Here is a 20,797-nt window from a genome sequence, read left to right as displayed (position 1 = left end):
CAGGATGTCTGGAAGGGAAATCGAAAACCTTTTTGACAGCGCGCGTCCGCACGCCTGTTGGTTTTTTGTTAGTATTCATTTCTTTTGTGCTGAGCAGAAATCTCAAGTCGGCAGTGGGCTGCCAACGGATTAATTAAAACCTTGGATTAAAGCACTTTGAATGGAACGATGAAGGTATCTGGATTTATTAGGATTATGGGAGTCAATACTCGAATTCGCACCGCAGGCTAAGTGGCCTTTGAACTGTTTGTTAAGCATAATCGGCCACTACAGAGGTGCTGCAGCACAGGCAGTATTGTGTAATGTTTGTTCAGCTCCAGCTGACCTTAAATTGTTTTTATGTGTATAGGTGTTGAGGATAAACCAGATTACTTTATATCCATGCACTGCCAACTAAAATCCCAAACTCCAGATGTAGAATGTGTACTTCTGTATTATGTATGCTTTCACTTTTTAAAGAAAAACTCAATAGTTGATTGGCCGTCTGCCAACTCCATTCCATCTGTTCCAGACATACAGGAAATGTATTATTAAACAGCAGCTAGTGGACAGCCAGCAGGAAGAAAAGGAGGGAATCCCCACAGACAGAGCACTCACATGCAATTTAAGTGACACTCTACTTAAAGTCCACAGAGAGTCGTGTTCCTTGTGCACACATGCAGCAGGTCAGTAACCACACTTCTTCCCTAAACCCGACCTCATTTAGGAACCATGTGTTTTTACAGAAGAAGCTGCTTCATGCTACACAGACAGACAACTGAACAGTGATTTACACTGACCTCTTCAGACCCCAAAGGCTGCGATGTGTTAGTTAAAGTCGAGTAAATATTTCAAAAAGAGGAAGAAACTATTCTGTGTAATAACCTCTCTTCCTATCCATCTTGCTGTTTCTTACCCTGTCTACATATTTGTAAAAAGCCCTTTAGAAACCTGTTTGCACATATACATGGCCAAGCCTGACAAATTGTGTTCTCCAGGGCTGTTGCTGGGGAGTCAGGTTCTTGAATCCTGAACTTCAATTATAGAAACCAAATTTTAATGTGTTTCTATTAAACCACAGTATGGCCACACCAGAAGAGAAAATGATTACGGAATTGGAACGAACACAAGTACGATATTTGTACCCCAAATTGTACTTCTGTCATCAGGGGCAAAGTAACTAGGTACTATACTTAAGTACAGTATGAGGTACTTGTAATGTACTCGAGTATTTAATAAGAACATTCTCACTTCTATTCTACTACAATTTGGAAGCAAATATTGTAGTTTTATTTGACAAGATAAGTTACTAGTTACATTTGCAGCTTCATTTGACTATTTCAAAAGTTAAATCACCTAATACATTATGATGGGAGTTAACTGGCAGCATTAAAAATCTAGTTATTTTTCATTTACCAGTAGCAAAATTAAAACAATGAACACATTAAAGCATCAATGATTATAATCCAGTGATATAATATTTATTATTCCCAAAACATTTGATAACAAAGACTTTTAGATGTGCAGCTTAGGTATATTTTGCAGCTAATACTTGGTATTGCAGGACTTTTGCTTTGATGCAGTATTATTAATTTTACTTAAGTATACTACTTCTTACACCACTGTCATACACAGTATATAACTTCAATAATCAGCACATTTAATGTTACTGTCAATAAAACTATTGAATTTTGGTGCACATTTCTAAATAAATCTGAGGCTTAGCATACTCCTCAAGGGAATGATTGACAGCGTATAAAAGTGGTAATGTTAGTAAAACAGATATTAATGGGGTAACAAATAAAGATCCAACAGGGATTTTGATTTCCACTCTCTCACATTAAAACTCTGCCAATGTTTTGTTGAAGGAAAAGTAACGGGGTGTTCAACTGCTCCGCCACGCTGTACAGATGAGAGTTATAAATAGAGCTACGAGGATCTTTGTCCCTGGAACAAGAGAAATTGGGGTTCCAAAATGTCTGTAATTTTAAAGATAAGAGGAAAAAAGGAAGAAAAACTCATCACAGTTTGTAACTAACAGGTGGTAAAGGCGTACATACTCCTCCTTAAAGAAGGTGTCATCAGTAATTGTAATATAATTGACAGAGTGACAGTGTAAAATGTGACAAAGTGATGTAGGTCACTGTCTTTCTGAATCTGTAGCTCCTGTTGGATCTATAGAGATCCACAGGGAGTTTCTGCTCATTGTTAAGCTGTCCTAGATCTTTTAGTTTTTAGTTCACTCTCCTAGCTAGCATTATTTTTCAGCCATAACAAGCCGTTCTCGCTGAAAAAGCTCTAGATACACTCCATCCTCCTCAGCAAGCAGACAGAGACATAGCAGAGCTATTGAGAGACAGATATTTTATAAAAACAGAGCTAAAAAAAGAGTGAAAATTTGATATCTTGGTTTGAAGTGGACAGAAACACTACTTGAAATAAATGCTAATGTAGCTGATTGATGATGCATAAAAAACTGGACGGATTCCCAATATTTCCAGTTAAGGGGATGATATTGTGTTCATAAATTGTTCATAAATTGCCATCAACCCAATCATACACCTTCTGATGGCAGCAGGCTAGCATGCAAGTTCTGGCTTGTGCTGACCATTGTTTTCCTTTGGGGTTACATTTGTTGTCCAAGGAAACTTCGACAAAGCAAACTTGGGACCTGTTTTTTTTTTAGAAGGACCATCTGAGAAGCTGTCATTTGAAACTGTTTGTATTTATACAAATATTCTGCTGGTGATTAGAAGAACAATCTGTTAATCAAACTCTTTCAACAGGAAATGCTTCTAAAATACTCTCTGATACAACAGATTCCATTGCAGCGTCTATACTGCACCATTTTGATTTAAAAAGAGTTGCCTCAGTTTGTCGAACACACCTGAGCTCCAGAGAGGAAACGAATGGGTCTGAACCCTAAGTGGATGCCTGACAACATGGAATTTTGTGTTATATCCCACAACCCCGCCAAGTGTTGAATTTCTAGTCAGAATATGTCTCTATAATTGACATAGGACATGGTAACTTAAGAAGTAACAATGTAATGAGATTTAGGGTCTTGTTTTTAGGACAATGCTTCTTAAGTATCTTTTTATCCTGAACACATCTTATTTTGAGTAGTATCTCAGATGAGTCTTTTTCTTTAAGCTGCTGTGGTATTTGTAAAAGATGGATAACCATCTTATTTGATTTTAGAAAACACATCACACAATCACCAACTAACATCACAACCAGAACACTTTGGAGCATTTCTGCCAACAACATTTTCTGATCCTGGTAAAATATAGTTAAACATACGTTTACAAGATCTGATTCATCTAAATATCCCATCTTATTTCAAGAAATCTTACCAAGCTAATTTTCTCTTGTTCTACTTTAAGTAGAGATTTTGGAATCATTTATAACCTGATGGTCCCGACCCTACTCATCTTTTCCAGCAGTTGTTCACCCACCATTCCTCAGTCACATGTTGAGAACCCACCCGTACATCTGCTCCTCAGTCCCCTAGCTTTACTCATTATCTAGACTGCCTCATAACCCTTGTTGAATCTTCCTGCTTGCTGATAAGCTTTTAATTAGTTAGCCTTAACTGACTGCTTAACTGTTGCCGACCTTGTCTTTGAACAATGATAAAGTAAACTGCCTTTCAACCTTACCAACTCATTTGCTTCCTGCTTTGTGTCGTCCCAATATTCCCGACATAAAACCTGATTCCCACAAAAGGGATCACTATGGAAATGTTGTTGTTCATAATTGTGAGAAATAAGAGAGAACAATGTTAGGTTGCAAACTAATGTCCAGTTGCTTGGCTGTGAGGATTTGAAAAGTGTTTGTGACTCCTTTGCCACCCGAAAGCCACAATGAGAGAGTTACATTTTTTTAAATCTCATTTATATAATTGTCCTTTCAACAACTGCATTTTGAATGGTTCAAAAAGCTCATTGCAGGCTCACAGAACAGCAAGGGCTTAATATGGCTGTAATTGCACACACAGACAGAAGAGATTGCATTTTGTTCCTAAGATGATAATTGTTTCATGAAAAAAAAATGTAGATCATCAATCAGGTAATTATTCCATAAAAATGGCATTAAATAAGGACCAACTTAAGGGAAGAGGTTTGGGAACACTGAGGATTATGTGGATCTTTTAACTGAATTGGAAGAACAACTTTAAAGACTTCTTACCTTTCCAACGTACTGAGGTTCAGGTCCGATATGTTCTTCCAGAACAAAAAACTGGTTCCAGATCCAGCTTTTTTTAGGTCGATGTTTGGAATCTTTGTCATTCTCCAACATCTGGGTCTCGTTCTTCTTTAGTCTGATTGCTCCTCTTGAGTCTGGGATTGAGACTTTGGAGTCGGATTTGGCATTTGTATTTATTTTTGAACGTCGAAATTCTGATTTAGGATTGGACAATGATGCTGGACTGGCATTGTAGTAGGTTCTCGGGTTCATTGTACTAGACAAGTCAGACTTTTGATTAGGACTAGATAATAAAGTTACGGCAGTGTTGAGAAATGACTGAGAATTGGTCTTAGTTACTACCTTAAAGCTGGAGAATGCTTTTGGCTTTGACTGTAACAGCTCTCCAAACCAAGGTTTTGGATTGGTTTTAGGGAAGAATTTGGAAGATTTCTTGGGAATGTTTAAATTATTTCTTTCCAATTGATTAGAATTAAAAAGTTCTACGAACCCCAGCCTTGAATTAGAACTCTGTTCTCTAGATCCATGCTGTAGCGTGGATCTATTGTTTGAGGTTGATGTGTCCGGGGAGATTGCAAGTGGAACGTTTGTGTTGGCCCTATGGTTGTCAGTAAGAAAGGACATTGTGTCAAGCCTTGGCTTTACCTGTGACTTGGTCTTGAGATCTTTGTGTGAGCTCAAGAGCGGACTGGGATTCAGTGGAGACATACTTTTTTCAGAACTGGAGCTAGGCAAAAGGGTTGGTTCAGGTATTGACTTTAGCCGTGGATAAGGGAACAGGCTTTTGTTGGGGTTAGTGTGGGGGCTCAAATCGACACGGGTTCCATAAGAACTCTGTGCGACAACACAGAGGAAGACCAGAGGACAAAAACAGGAAATTGCAGACCCACTGACTGGAACTCTCATTGTAAAGAAAGAACGGTCCGGAAAATTGTCCTCTCTCACTTTCACTGTGTCAATCCACTGTGGGTGCAAAAGCACACACCCACAAATACACTCAAGTGTAGCCTGTGTCCACGTGGTCCGGTCAAAAGATTCATTTTGTACAGTTCCCTCAAAGAAATCAAAATAAATCCATAATCTTGATCTTGACTTTTAACTTTGTGTGGAAAAGAAGAGGTGTTTCTAAAGATGTTGCTTTTTTCTTCCCTCCGACATTGTGAGGTGAACAGGTGAGAACCAAGGCTCAAAAATGAAAATAGATACTCTGCGTCCATATACTTGTAGTAACGTCCATGGTAAACCTCAACAACTTAATATCCACTCTTGCCAAAAGCTGAAGTCCTTTTTCTTAAAAGCAACATGTCAAAAGCTGATTGTTGCATTGAAGACTCATCAAAATGTGTTCAATTCCTGAAACAGAGAAAAGGAAATCCATGAACAAAGGTTTTCAAGTACCAAAAAACAGCAAAGTTCTTTAAATAAACAAAAAAACAAATAACTGTTTTGTAAAACACCAAGTTTGGATATACTGTATATTCTTAAGGCTGTTATTCTTTAGGTGCAATGCAGATTGGCAGTTTGAACAGGACATATCTGTAATTTCTTTCCAAAAATGAAACATATGGGAGTGTTTGGTCAAACAATGTTTTGTCCTTTTTCGTAATAAGTGTGCTAAACTTGCAATTTACATCATTTCTATTTGGCTGTGATGGAGAGAAGCACAAGGTTAACTTGTTTACAATACACCATGTTTTGCTTGTCAAAGTAATGTTCAAGATGTCAGATATGATTCCTGTTATGTCAAAGCAAAATTATCCAGGTCTTAAAATATGTTTTATACATTTTGGTTATTCAGCAAGACGTTAAACCACATGAATAATTTAGCTAAAGATTAGCATGAATGACTAAGATAGACAGTTGTTTTTCCAAACAGTGGCTGTGAGGAAGAGTGAGTCACAAATACCAAGAACTCAAAGTGTGCTGTTGCATTTCAGATTTTAAATAATAAAGAATGATGAAGAAACAATTATGTGCTTCTTCGCATTGTAACTATTTGAGAGAATTAGGGTTAGGGTCATAGTTAGGGTTAGTCTCAAGGCTTGGGGTTGACCAAAGTCTTGAGGAGTTATATTAACTACAAACTGATGCAACCAGGTCATTGTGTTAAATTCAAGCAGAGTACAATTTCAAGGATTCAACCTTGAAGAAATGGGATGTTTGCCCGAAATTTGTTGTTCTCGGTAGTCGGTCAGAAGATCACCCAAGTCACACACATCGTCTTGAAAATATGAATCAGAATCAGAATCAGTTTATTCATCCTAAACTGGGAAATTGTTTAAATGAATATCTGAACTCAATTGTTATATGGTATTTGAGTCCCAAAATAGCTCCTAGTGTTACTAAATGAGTTATTGCAAATAAAGATGTTCACGTTAGCAAAGCCACTCTCATGTCACGACCCACTTTATCTCTACAGCCTCAGAGTTTTCACCATGGGACTGACTAGCAGCCACTGTCTATACAATGCAGCCCAGAAGTGATTCACCACAGCAAAAGTTTGACAGGCAGGACAAACAGCCATCCAATGTGAAAGATGACAGGAACTAACAAAAAGCTTCACATTTTCCTGTCAAACATTGTGCGGGCATGACAGCTGAACAATGCAGCTTTAACAATCAAGCTAGCATGCAGTTTTGTTTGGCAAGTTTTGTATTTCCGGTCCTTATTGACTACGTGCTGCAAATAAACCTGCAAGATTCATATGCATTACCTTCATTCTAAACCCTACCTGCCAGCTGCCCCAACCTCATCTACAAGCAAGCCACATGAACATGATAAATGTTCTGTGCTGAAAAGATTCCTTTTCTTCTGTTTTGTGGGAAGATAGTGAATGATTCAAAATTAAATATTTATAAGAAGAGAGAGAGAATACATAACTTGGCACAAATGTATTGTGGACATGCAAGGATTAAGGGAGCATCTCTTTTTGCTTGAGTACATTATTCTTCATATAATTAATTACAGTTTGTTGTTTATTTGTTCCTGTCCATGTAAATATACACACAATTGACTTTTTCTTGTAAATATTATGTGGTTCAAACTATAAATGATACCTTAAGGCCAAGAAAAGAAAAGTCCATGGTGGTGAAGATAAACAAAGTTGCTATACCGTATGTATTAAGCGCCTTCATTGTATCTAACACTTTCCTTTGGAGGCTACGGTATAAAAACATTAAAAATAGATTAATTGAATTATTAATGCATGCTATCCTGTCTGTCTGAGTGCTGTTGAGACCACTGAATTACTGCAAAAACATGAATGAATTTGACAGTTCCGGTGCCAAGCGGCCCTTTCTGTACATGAAGTTCCATTTGAAGCTTTAAGAACCTAATGGGTACTAATAAGAGGACAAGCCATGTGCACTTAGTGTCCATGTAATACTACATTTCAATGAGAGGAGAAAGGCCATATAAAAATGTGTAAGTCACATTTATAACTCTGTCGGAGGAAGGGCTCTGCAATTTTAGCCCAGTGAATTGTTAATATTAGAATATTCAGCACTTCATGGTTTACTTCCAGAAGAACAGGTGACGGGAAGTAACATACTCTAACCTTACCATAAACATACCTTGCAATAGCTTGAGTTTTGAGAACTTTCCAGTCTTTGTAAAAAAAATATGCTAAACAGCTTGGCATTGGCAGAGGAGATCTGTCACATTTTTCAAGGGCTCCTCCCACAAATGAATGTTCCTAACAAATGTGGCAGAAAAAAGCTAGCTAGTTCATATGGAATAACTCAGTGGAACTGCAGGCACGAACCTATTACGTTACATTACTTGTTTTGTTTTTTTTGAACATGTATTTATTGATTTTCAGATGTTTGTAGAAATCGACAATCCACAATGGTACATTATAGCAAAAAGTTAAACATCAACATTAATAATGTAAATCCCCCCTCCCCCTCCCTAAGGGAAAATAAACAGAACTAACAAAGGAAGATAGATTAAAATGAATTAAATAATAATTATAATTTAAATAAGATAAAAAATGCAACGCACATACAGGCTTATAACATTACACAAAAGACATAAGATAGGTGCTGGACACAATATGGTTGTGTGTAGACATCAAAGTTATTATACATTCAGTATTCACTATGGATATACCACTCTCAAGTCTCCAAAACTTCCCCAAGATCACAATTCTCCAGGAATGTAAGAAAGGGAGTCCAAACCTCATAGAATTTGGCTGATTTCTTTTTCACTGTGTATGTTAATTTTTCAAGGACAAGGCATGCAGACAACTCTTTAAGCCAGCGGCCAACAGAAGGGCTCTTTACATCCTTCCAACAGAGAGAGATCAAACGTCTTGCTTGTAATAGACATAAATCTGTCATTTTCTTCTCTTTGCTGTTTAACAAACAGTCCTTTGGGTACAGATTCAGAATACAAAGTTTAGGGCAATTGGGGATTGGATTTAAGGTAATTTTAGAAATCATTCTTATGATTTCATTCCAGAACTTTTGTATCTCAGGACAACTCCACTGGCAGTGAAATAAAGTGCCTTTTTCTAAATTGCATTTGACACAGATATCGGGAATATTTGGATTCGTCTTATTCAGTCTAACTGGAGTAATGTAAACCCTCATAATCCAGTTGTACTGAATCAGTTTGAGATGAGTATTTATTGTTAGGAGATGAGCACTTGAACATACCTCACCCCATTCCCCCTCAGAGATATCTTCTTGCAAGTCTCCTATCCATTGAGCTCTCTTATGTTCAGTGGAGTCTTTATGGTTTTTCACCAGTATGTTATTAAGTAAGGATATTTGACCCCTGCCGATACCGTTATTCACCGACACATGTTCTAATATGGATAAAGGAGGTTGTACATCAGAATGTGTCTGCGTATAAATGAAGCTTCGTAGCTGTAAATATTAATTATTGTTTCTGAGGTATGTCATATTTATTTTTAAGTTCTTCAAATGACAAAAGTTTGTTATCACTGTATAGATTCAGGATTTTATAAATGCCCTTTGTTGCCCACAATTTAAAGCCCAGGTCATTTTTGCAGGGAGAAAAGCTGTCGTTTCCCCATATTGGTGAAAAACATGAAAGAAAAGCTGTTTCACCTAGAAATAATTGTACTTCATGCCAGATACTAATTGTGTTTCTCACAACCGGGTTATCAGTGAGCTTTTTTTAATTTTTTGACAGGCGCAGAGTATAAATAAGTGTCATGCAGCAAGCCCTTTGTACAAGTACTTTCAATTTGTACCCATGGTGACATAGGCTCAGCTGAGAACCAGAACATTGCTGCCCTAACCTGGGCAGCCCAAAAATACCATTGTAAATTGGGTAATTGTAACCCTCCTCTCTCATATGGCAAATAGAGGAGTGAGAATCGCAGCCTTGACCGTCTATTGTTCCAAATAAACTTTGTAAATAGTTGCTTCATTTTTAAAAAGAACTGTGGTGGTGGGGGTAGAGGGACAGCTTGAAAAAGATATAGAAATTTAGGGAGTACACTTATCTTGATCACATTTATACGTCCCAAAAGAGAGATTGGCATAGATGACCAACTATTCATAGATTCAGTTATCAAAGTCATCATAGGTTCATAGTTACAGGATACTAAGTCCACTGTGGTTGGGGTAACATTAATACCAAGATATTTGAATCCATTCACCGCATTATTAAAAGGATGGTTTATGACTGGATTTAATCTCTCCTGCTTATTCACAAACATGATAGAAGATTTTGTTTTGTTTACTTTAAAGCCTGAGAACTTTCCAAAAGTGTCGATTAAATTAGTTAGATTGCGAATTCAATTCTTTAGGTCTGTTAGAAACAGAAGGGTATCATCGGCATACATTGAGATGCGATGTTCTAAGTCCACTACTTTGATACCTGATATTGAGGGGTGTGATCTCACCGCTATAGCGAAAGGTTCCATGGCCACGACAAACAGCATTGGTGAAAGAGGGCACCCCTGACGGGTACCTCTGGAGAGCTTGAAAGGAGGTGATACTATATAGTTGGTTGCGACTTCTGCCATAGGGTCAGTATACAGTATTTCAACCATTTTCGGAAGTAGTTGCCAAACCCAAATCGAGAAAGCACATCAAGTAAGTAACTCCACTCCACCCTGTCAAAAAACGTAAAGACGACGCAGCAAAATGTGCAAAAATCACCGACTTATTCAAAAGCACAAGCTCGACTTCAGGTTCGGGTAGTGGGGCTGCTGCTGGGGCCGTGGGAGATGATGGGGAACCAGGCAGCTCAACCTCGGGTTCGGGCGGTGGGGCCGCCGGTACAACGACAACGAGCGCACAGGTGGTGGAGAATGTAGAGGAGGAGGAGGCGGAGGAGATGGTGGTTCGAGCCGGGGAACCAGAGGAGGAGGAGACGGAGAGACGAGAGTCACGAGACGTGACCCAGCAGGGAGAGATTGAGGTTAGAATTCAGCTCAACACACCCGCTAGCTATACTAGCCAATGCAGTGTAGCTATTCACCGCTTCGGCGTTTCGTTTCCCATTTATTGCCTGAAACCGAGACCAAGTTGTCATCCTGACTTTATCAAATCAGTCACAAACATGTACCCATTTGATATATTTTCATGCACTTCTCTTGTAATGTTGCGCCAGCATATATAAATCTTCCATTTGTCGAGCTGTTACAAGGTCATGTGATGTGTTTGAAGTTATGCTAGTGCCGTCCCGTCTAGAAATACCCTAGCTAGCTAGGCAGATTAGCTATTCACTGCTTCGGCGTTTTTCCCATTTATTGCCTGAAACTAAGACTAAATGTGTCGCCCCCACTCTCTCAAATCAGTCACAAATATGTACCGATTTATTTTCGTACACCTTTCTTGTATTGTTTTGACAGCTTATAGAAATCTTCCATTTGTCTTGAGCTGTCAGCTGTCACAAGGACGACATGTGCTGTGTCTTGTAATTGCTAGTGCGTGTTAGTTATGGCATCCCCCCTTTCACTTTCTCAAATCCAACCAATATCTTATTTCTACTCTACTGCTTGTCGTGTCTTGTGCAACTGTGATTTTATACAAAATGTATTTTTGTAATGGCATGCCACGTCATTATCAAGACATCTCGTATTATCTTAAGTTTTCTGCCTATTTGCACGGTAGATGGATAGGTAAGAAGCTGACTAGCCGTGCTACTGTTTAGGAATAGCTGATAGCTGATAGCTACGCGCTCACTCCAATTTGCATGACATGTAAAAACATGGTATTAATATTAGCTTTGTTGTTGGCAATGTGTATCTGATATTTTAATCGTGTCTTTATGAGTTGCATTTTCCTGTGGTGGTCATGGATAGGCTATCCTACCATTCACCACGTTGTGTTCTGGAAAGCATTAAAGCAATGGATGTTTCAATTTCTTCATGGTTGAGACAACGCAGTTGGATGTTTCAAGGCGTATTGTACACGGAACTTTAACAAGTTGTGTTGGAAGCCTAAGCAATAAGAAGCGGTCACTTGGTTTTGCTGTGGTGAAAAAAATGACGAGTGTCCGAAAAAAACCCACTGTTAGACATAATGACTAGCTTACGCTCTTTTGATCTGTCTCAAGTTGCATTACAGTTTATGCCTAGACAACTAGAAACGTTTTGGTGGGGGGGGGGTGTGTGTGTGTGTTAACATTCCATTCAGTAAGCTCACTAACAGTATGTGGATTGGAGCAATTTTAAGCTGAAAGTATAAAAACATTTAACCAAGGAAATTATTACTACAGGTTTAATTTTATTCAGTAAGACTTAAAACATACAGTAGTGTGTGTGTGTGTGTGTGTGTGTGGTGCCTTAGCTTTGGTGTCAAATATCGCTCTGACTAGATTTGGTTTCCAACTTATATTGTTGTGTTTAAAGCCAAATCAGAACGTTGAAATGGGAGTGGAAGAGTCCCAGGGAGATGAGCAAGCGACAGACTTCTTTCGCCGCCCTCATTTTTCAAAGATGCAGGAATTTTTTGAATTCCACCCTCAACAGAATGCCACAAACCCTCTTGTTCAGAGGCTCTTCAATCGAACAGACGACAAGGCATGGAAGTGGCTGACCTACTGTGCCCAACGCCATAGTCTTTTTGGTTTTGTTTGCCTTGCTTATAGCAAGCCAAATGACCCCAGTGTCTTTATTCGAGGCATGACCGACTGGAGGCATAAGAGCGGAGGAGCACGAGAGAAGCATGGCCCATCGGCAGTGTGCAGAGGCATATCTGTTGAACTGCTCTAGAGCGAACATCGGCCACCTTCTTGAGGGAAGTCAACTGGCAGGACACTGCGAGCTGGTCAAGAAGAGACGCCAGGTGTTGGAGCGTGTGGTGGAGGTCGTGAAGATAATTGGGAAGAGAGGGCTCAGCTGCAGGAGTGAGCACAATGAGGCGGCTTATCTCTTGGGCATGGACAGTCTCGACCATGGCAATTTTCTAGAGCTGATCATATTGTTGGGGAAATATGATGTTTGCTTAAAAGAGCACCTCAGCAACATTATCAACAAAAGCAAGCAGATCCATGCTTCCGGCACCCAAGGCAGAGGCGCTTTAGTAACCCTCCTGTCCAAAACGACAGTGAATTCTGTAATTGATGCTATCAAGAATTTAATTGAGGAGAAGATTTCCGCAGACATCACAAAAGCTGGGATGTTTTCTGTGCAGCTTGACACCACCCAAGATGTCTCTGGAAAAGAACAGTGCTCTGTGATATTGAGATATGTCACAGACACTGTCCACGAAAGGCTTGTTGCTGTCGTACCATGCAGCTCAACAACTGGACAGTCATTTGTGACTCTGCTGACCGAAGTTCTTCAGCGTCTGAAAGTGGACATGGGCCTGTGCATCGGCAACTCAACCGATGGAGCCTCTAATATGCAGGGCAAATACAGAGGCTTCTCAGCATTAATGGCTTCTTCATACCCAGCGCATCAACATGTGTGGTGCTATGCTCATGTCTTGAACCTCGTGTTGTGCGACACCACACAATCTGTCATTGAAAGTGGTTCACTTTTTGAGCTCCTAAATGACATTGGTGTGTTCATTAGGGAGTCATACACACGAGTGAGTGTGTGGGAGAAGCAGAGCCAGGACAAGAGGCACAAACGAATTTCCCCAATTGGACAGACAAGATGGTGGGCCAAACACGATGCCCTGAAGAAGGTTTTTGGAAACTTTCAAAGACCCGATGACAGCCTTTTTGTTGAAGTGGTGTCCACACTCGCTGGCATAATGGATCTCAAGACACTTCCATCAAATGCGCGAAACAAAGCCAGAGGATACCGAGACGGTTTGCTGCGCTATGAAACAGTGCTAACAGCTCAGTTGTTTCTCCGAATATTTGAGCTCACCTCACCCCTCTCCAAATACCTACAGACAGAGGGAATGGACATCCTCTCTGCACACAGAATGGTCACCACAACCCAAGATGCCATGAAAAAGATTGCCAGAGATTTTTCTGCTGTGAAAGATGCAGCTGACACTTTTGTGCACTGGGCAAATGAACAGTTGGAGAAGCTAGAGGAGCTAGATTTGGAAATGGAGGCCGCACTGCCCTAGAAAAGGATGAGACGCAAGAAGGTCTTACCAGGTGAGATGGCCCAAGATGAAAGCCTTAGTGACTCGGAGAAGGCTTACGAGGTCAATGTCCATAATCAGATTTTGGATTCAACCATTGAGGTCCTACACAGAAGGTTCTTGACCCATGGAACGATGTATGCAGATTTATCTCTTCTACACCCAAAAAACTTCCACCTGATCCACACCAGCACTCTCCCTGAATCTGCACTCACAGAGCTCAGCAAATGCCTAGTTGTTCATAACAGCGCAGCAACAGTAGCCAATCTACAAGTTGAGTTAAGAAACTTGGCACAGCAATGGGACAGGCTGGTACAATCACCCTTAGATGAATACTCAGCCAGAACAGTTGAGGAGATTCCATCCGATGAACAAGAAGAGCTGGACATAAGAAGCAAAACATGTGTTTCTTGCAAAGAGTGCCCTGTGTGCTGCTACAAAATCCTTCTCAGGTTCAACATGTTGACTCGCGCATACCCCCTTCTTGGGTTGGCATACAAATTTTTACTAACCCTGTCAGTAACTCAGGTAGCCTGTGAGCGCTCTTTTTCAACTCTCCGCTACATCAAAAACAGACTGAGGAACAGTCTGTCTACCAGTAAACTGGAAGCCTTCATGCTGATGGCCACTGAGAAGGATGTCCTTGTGTCGCTTGACACTGATTCAGTGATTGACAGAGTTGCAGAGAAAAGTGAATTGATGAAGAAAATGCTTTTGTAAGGTAAGATTTATAATAAAATAATATATATTATTAAAATAGTTGATCTCATCAATTCTTGATCTAAAATAATCTGATAATTGTTTTACTCTCCCCTCAGAATGCCCTTGCTGCTCACAGTTGGTCCAGTTCATGATCTTCAGTTTCAGTTGCCTAGCTGTGTTTGTTCTTGAGGATCATCAGAGGGCCATTCAGCAGTGTCTTAAGCGGTATGTATATAAGACTGTTGTGTAACTATTTCTTTTGGTCATTATTCCTGTTATACTGCTATTAGTATCACTCATGTTAATGTTTGTCCAAACATTTCTCTTTAAGGCTGCCCTTTTCCTAAGGGATGTTCCAGTTGGTGTGTTCCGAGTGGTGTGGATTTCACAAGCATCTGTAAGTGTTACACATCTCAACAGCAAACAGCCCTCTACAGTGTGCTAAATAAAATCATTCATGTTTATTCACAGCCACAGCTCCAACATGCATAAATGTTGTGAGCACTACTCTGTTTTTGTCAATAATAACCATATAGAGCTCCTGCGGTCACGTGACTTTTGGTTGGGAGCCACCATTTTGGCAGTCAACATGACCACCGGTGCCAGTGTTTTCTTACCGAGCGAGTATACTTCTCATTTTAATTCAAGTGAAATTCGGCTTTATAGTACAAAATTAGAGAGATTAAATATAAGCGACCCATATAATTCACCCGGTGTGCTTTTCAAGAGCATAACCTCCTGCTCTGAAGACGATGTACCCGACTTGCGCTACGCAGACATCCACAGCTATCTTGTAAGCTTTCCATCAGTGTACTCAGGAGACTCCCTCAGAGCGTACAAAAGCTTGGAGGCTTACAAATGGTGTCAGTCCGGCTTCGTAAACAACATTCAACTGTGGAGTCTTACATCCAAAAACTTCGGCATCATCACTGCAAGGGTAAGTATTAAATTATTCCAGTTTGATAGGCAGTGTCACGTTAGCATTGTTTGTTTATTAGCTTGGCTAGCTACGGAAGTGTCACGTTAGCATGTTTTTTAGCTTGGATAGCTACTGCAGTGCATCTGTAACTTGCTAGTTTGTATTTTTGATCGTACTCAACCAAAGTGGCTGGCGTTTTTTACCTTTATTTGTTTACCACTAGCTTGCTACAAGCTAACTTGCTAACTGGCTAGGCTGCGCCAGAGCCACACTTGTTGAGTTAAAAAGGGACATCACAGTGTCCGTTAGCTATAATAACTGGGTGCTACTTCTTAAATTAAACTAATTAAATTTAATTAAACTGACCAGAAACTTTTTGTAGCATTGTACTGTATTCCTTCACCCACCTGATATGAAGTGATCACTGCATAAGCGAAAGCCAACGGCCGGGGGGTCCCATCTTTCAGTCTTTTTCTGAAGGCTCCTGGCTCTTTTAATCGCTCCAATCCACTTCTCCCTCCTCTCCGCGTCTTTAGGAATGCGATAATACGATACACCTTTCTTTTTCCCACGCCTATTTGTGCAACCTGGTGCACAGCAGTTATCCACCATCCTTGACAGTCTGCCAGTGCCTGTCAATTTACTGCCGCGATGACTGCCAAAATGGCTGCCCCTGTCGTATCTCGTCACGTGACCAGCATATATGACATCATCTGCAGGAGCTCTATACACTGTATGGGGGTTTTACTGCAGAAAATGCAACAGCAAGTCAATGTCATAAAATGATGAATGAAGGGCCAAATACATTATTTGAAGAGTTGCCTTAACCTGATATGGAGTTCCCATTTTCTCCTTTTTCCTTTGTGGGTTTACTAGTTTTCTATATTAGCTTATTGTATTTCAAATGGAGTACGCAATGGATCTAGCATATCTGACCTCGCCTCTGCTTTCTGTCTCCCTCTGGGTATCATCAGAGCACCAATTGCAGTTCTCTTTCTTTCCTTTGCCTGTCTTTGCATCTCTCTCTCTCTCTTTCTCTCTCTCTCTCTCCCTCTCTCTCTCTCTCTCTGACACCGTAAGTCTTATTTCTAATTGTGTATATAGTATATATTTCAATAAACCATAAAAAATACATCTCTAGCAGCGTTTCTTTGTCAAACACTTCATGAAACGGACATTTTGACACGGTGACCATCTCCCCCAATAAGAAGGTTTTTGTGAGTAGTGAATTTTTTCATGTGGGCTCTTTAATGTAGGCTGATGCACTTCATTTCAATTGTTGAAACTGCACAAACATACAATCTTCTTTAGTATATGCTTCCAGACATCGTATATAGGCCTCTCTCTCTCTCTGTATATATATATATATATATATATATATATATAAAAATGGCGCTTGGCCCTTGGGTGATCAAAAGTGCCCGGGCCCTTTTCAGATGCCAGTCCAGCCCTGGTGGTACAAGCCCCGTCATAGACGGGATAGAAATAAACACTGATGTGCCTGTTTTTAATAGAACGCATGTGGTTATCTGATGTCTTGGAAAATAATGTAACGTTACATTTATAACCCTTAAATTAATCCCCGAGTAGTCTCCCCAAACGGCACGACGAGTCTTCCCTCGCAACATTGGGAGCGAACTAGGAGCTCACTGATCCACTAATAAAGAGGAGCAGACAGGAACCGGCGTGTCACAAAATAAACCAGCCCTCCGGATATAATCGGTATAAGGCGATAAACGAACAATAAAGTGTGCATGTGTATCTGGCTGTTGTGTGGGTATAAGACCACGTTAGTTTACAGTGACTCAGCAGAGGGTGATACAGTTAAGGCTGCGACCCGGTGATCACCTGCACCGCCTTTCGCACGGAGCCAGGTGTACAATGATTTAAATTATTGTAAATATATGTACAAGTCTCCGACAATAAAATAAAAGTAAAAGTAAATCGGGACGCAACCCGCCATCATAACAAACAAAAACATCGGCAAAAGCCATAGGAAAGCAGCGTTACAGCCTACATAAAACAAAGTACTTTACCTTCCCTTATTTATGATAGCTCCAAATCAAAGTTCAGTTCAGGTCGAGTGTCCACATCCTCTGCTGTCGTCACCGAGACTGTTCATCACACACAAGGTGACCAGCCAGCTATGTGTCCAGCTTCTTTATAAACGAGTCCACGCTTGAAGGGTCAGCGAACAGGTGGGGTTTACCCTCGTGAAACACTCTGAATTTGGCGGGGTAGATAAATCCGTAATCGATCTTCAGAGCTCTCAGGCGTTGTTTAACATCATCGAAGAGCCTCCTTTTCTTGTGAAGATCTGTAGACAGGTCTTGAAAAAGCATGACATGGTGGTCTTCGTACATGATCCTGCCCTTGTTCCTGGCGGCCTGCATGACTCGGAGAGCGGAGGAGCGCGGCGCGCCCGGTAGCCTGTGAGCCCTTTCAATATTCAGCGGAGTCGGAAAAGTGTCCGGGCCCAGGGCTTCAGGTAGCCACTTTTCCAGAAAAGCAACTGGGTTGCCCTTTTCAACTTTCTCCGGGAGATTCACCAGCCTGAGATTTGAGCGGCGGTTCCTATTTTCCAGGTCATCCATTTTGTAGGTGAGTTCAGACACCTGTTTCTCCAGCGCGGCTATTTTAGTATTATGGACAGCGATATCGTCTTCTACCTCACCAATCCGATCTTCTGCCTGTCCCAGTCTCCCTGAGAAGTCTTTGATATCCGATTTGATCCCGTTTATTGCAGTCATAACCCCGTCAAATTTGGTGCCGAAGTCGTCCTTCAGAGCTGTGATGCTTCCAGAATGTCCACCGCCTCCAGAGTACGGGTAGCTAGCTTGTTAGCATCATCCTCTGTTTCTTCAGGTCGGTCGGCCTTGTTCTGAGACTTTTTCTGGTGGCCCGAGGCTGTTTTAGGTTGTCTGGTCGGCATATCACGGTCTAAGATACACTTAACTTGGGTTAATAAAGGCGTTTGTTCGCTTTTTACACAGGATACTGGTCAATTTAACCGATTTTGACGGAGAAAGAATATATGCGACCGCTCAGATCCGCGCCATAGCCACGCCCTACATTACTTGTTATTTAAAAAAACAACACTTAAAAACTGTAGACATGCAGGATCATTTCAGGGTTAAGTATGTTGCCCAAAGACACTCAGACATGTTGACTGCAGATGGCGGGAATCAAACCGTAGAACCTCTGATTGGAAATCATCCAATTATCCCGCATGCCACATAATTTGATACCTTCTATGCTTCTAACAAAGCCGGATGTTATTTATAGTAACACTTAAAGGGAATAACTAATTAAATTGAGTGAAATCAAATAAAACTGTTTTGTGACCTATTTGAGTTTGACTGTACTTGAAACAACAAACTTCTTCTGAAGGGATGTGTTCCATTGACTAAATACTTTAAACACTCAGATATAATGGAAGTAACTAGCTGCCCTCATGCTCCAGTCCAAGGGCAGAGGCTGTAGCTACAATTTCTTTTGGTTTCTGGATATCTATCAAGACCAATTAGCCATGGATTAGCATCCAATGTTGCTAATTATGATGGTAATTGGAGAGGAATACACTGCAGACCTCTGAAGGAAGGCATTGGCTGTGACTTGAATACTGACTTGCCATTATGTTATGTCCATCATCTCTTTCTTGCACTATTTTTGCTCGATGATGTATGTAAATCCCAGAAATAATGTTGTTGCTATTATGCAAATGTTTGTCGTGTCCATCGTGTTGATGATGTTGGTGATATCTGGATATTATCAGATTCACTCTAATGTTTGGCTCACGTGGAAGTTGGCTGAACTTGTGATGCGCTTGTAGCTTCTGTTCCACTTATATGTTGAACATACTCAAAAACTCACTACATTCCCATCCATTGGTCTGTTTGAATCCTTAATAACCAATCATTCAAAATTAGAGGAGCAGGCAAGGTCAAACTAAAGGAAAAGTAGCAAACAAAAACAAGCAACGAGGACTTGGAGGACACAGGATGGCAGACGAGGGAATAAACAAGAATAATACAGGAAACCAGGAACCAAACCGAGGAAACGATGACGACAAACTGCCAGAACACACACGACTAATCACCAAGAAAAGACACAGCTGGGGAGGGCATGCAACACAGAGGGGTTAGCAGATGTAAAGAGTTGGACAATAAAACAGGAAAGTATACAGAGAGGACAGAAGTAAAGACACAAGGACAAAATACATTTCAAAATAAAACAACAAACCCAAACTGAGATCATGACAGCAGTAACTTTTTTAATTGCATTTAATTGTTATTTATTGACTTTTTCTGTATTTATTTTTATTGTGCTCTCAACAACAGTGTGACTAATATTACTTGAAATGTTCCAATTCTCTCTTTCGGGTTATTTAATAATTTGAACATTGAGTCATATCGGCCTATTATGAACAATTAGATAAGAATCTGAATCAGAAATACTCTAATACTCCCAGCTAGAACTTTTTTTTTTTTGTGACAATTGTTCCATTGTAGAATGAATCAAAAAATGATAGAGATAAAGTAAAATGTAGTGCATTATATAAACATAAACAGTTAGAATGAGCAATAAAAAAATAAAATAAGAGAAATAAGTAAAATGTCAAATGAAATTTAAAAAAATGAAATGAATAACATATTATAAAACTTATAACAACAAATGCAGATCTAATTGATGCACTTTAAGACTTATATATTTTAGTGAAACAACTTTTAAAATAATATAGCCTTCGTATTGTGCTTTTTTAATTATCTTCTTTCACATAAATTGCAATTTTATATATTCACCTTTTCAATGTCTATGTATAGCCATATCTTTCTGCTGCTTATGTTTGTGAAGGAACATTTTGAGGTACACGGACTGGAAAGCATACAATTTCAATTCAAAGCTGACATTGTACACACGGGTTAACTTCTATTTCATGTGCTTTCTATTTATAAATTACAGGGTCATTTATTCTGCCGTTCACTCAGGGAACCATTAACATATTATTTTATTTTATTAAATAAATTATGTCTAGTATTGCTATACAGCTCTGGAAAAATTCTTATCATCTGAGGTCCTGCTGTGTTTTCTATAAATGGCACAGCAGTACAGGAACTCATTGCACAGCTACAACACAATAGTCATCATTGCTTGTGTGCTACTTAACCTTTATCTGATTCCAACAGAATGCTTGGAGTAAGAAGTGGTCTTTAAGCCCCTAAGCTCTTAGTTATAAAATGCAAAGTGCCTGTACAATGTTACAGAGGAAAGCCGGGCTGTATCAGGCTGGTGGCCCTTTCAAAAAGTTACTGTGACATAGAATGCATTTGTGCTTTTTTGTCCATCACATTTCATAATAACTTTCATTCATCAATACACTATAATTGACACTTAATGCCTTTAAAGACAAATTAAACAACTTTGAATCAAGACAAGAGTTAAAGGGCGATTGCACATT

At 39.9% G+C, this 20,797-nt stretch overlaps 1 protein-coding gene across 1 annotated transcript in view; it reads right to left on the bottom strand.

Annotated features, from left to right (window-relative positions):
- The window catches only part of LOC134866094 (cadherin-18-like), a 93,566-nt gene extending 88,926 nt beyond the window's left edge, over positions 1–4,640 (bottom strand). The window contains exon 1 of the mRNA XM_063886044.1: positions 4,171–4,640. Within this exon, the coding sequence (XP_063742114.1) occupies positions 4,171–4,440 (270 nt within the window). The 5' untranslated portion in view covers positions 4,441–4,640. The remainder of the gene's footprint in view (positions 1–4,170) is intronic.
- Between the last annotated feature and the right edge of the window lie 16,157 nt (positions 4,641–20,797).

This window comes from Eleginops maclovinus, chromosome 6, assembly GCF_036324505.1.
Source record: "Eleginops maclovinus isolate JMC-PN-2008 ecotype Puerto Natales chromosome 6, JC_Emac_rtc_rv5, whole genome shotgun sequence".
NCBI classification, from domain to species: Eukaryota; Metazoa; Chordata; class Actinopteri; order Perciformes; family Eleginopidae; genus Eleginops; species Eleginops maclovinus.
Note: the sequence above shows the minus strand (reverse complement) of the source record. Positions and strands in the feature narration are given on the sequence as shown.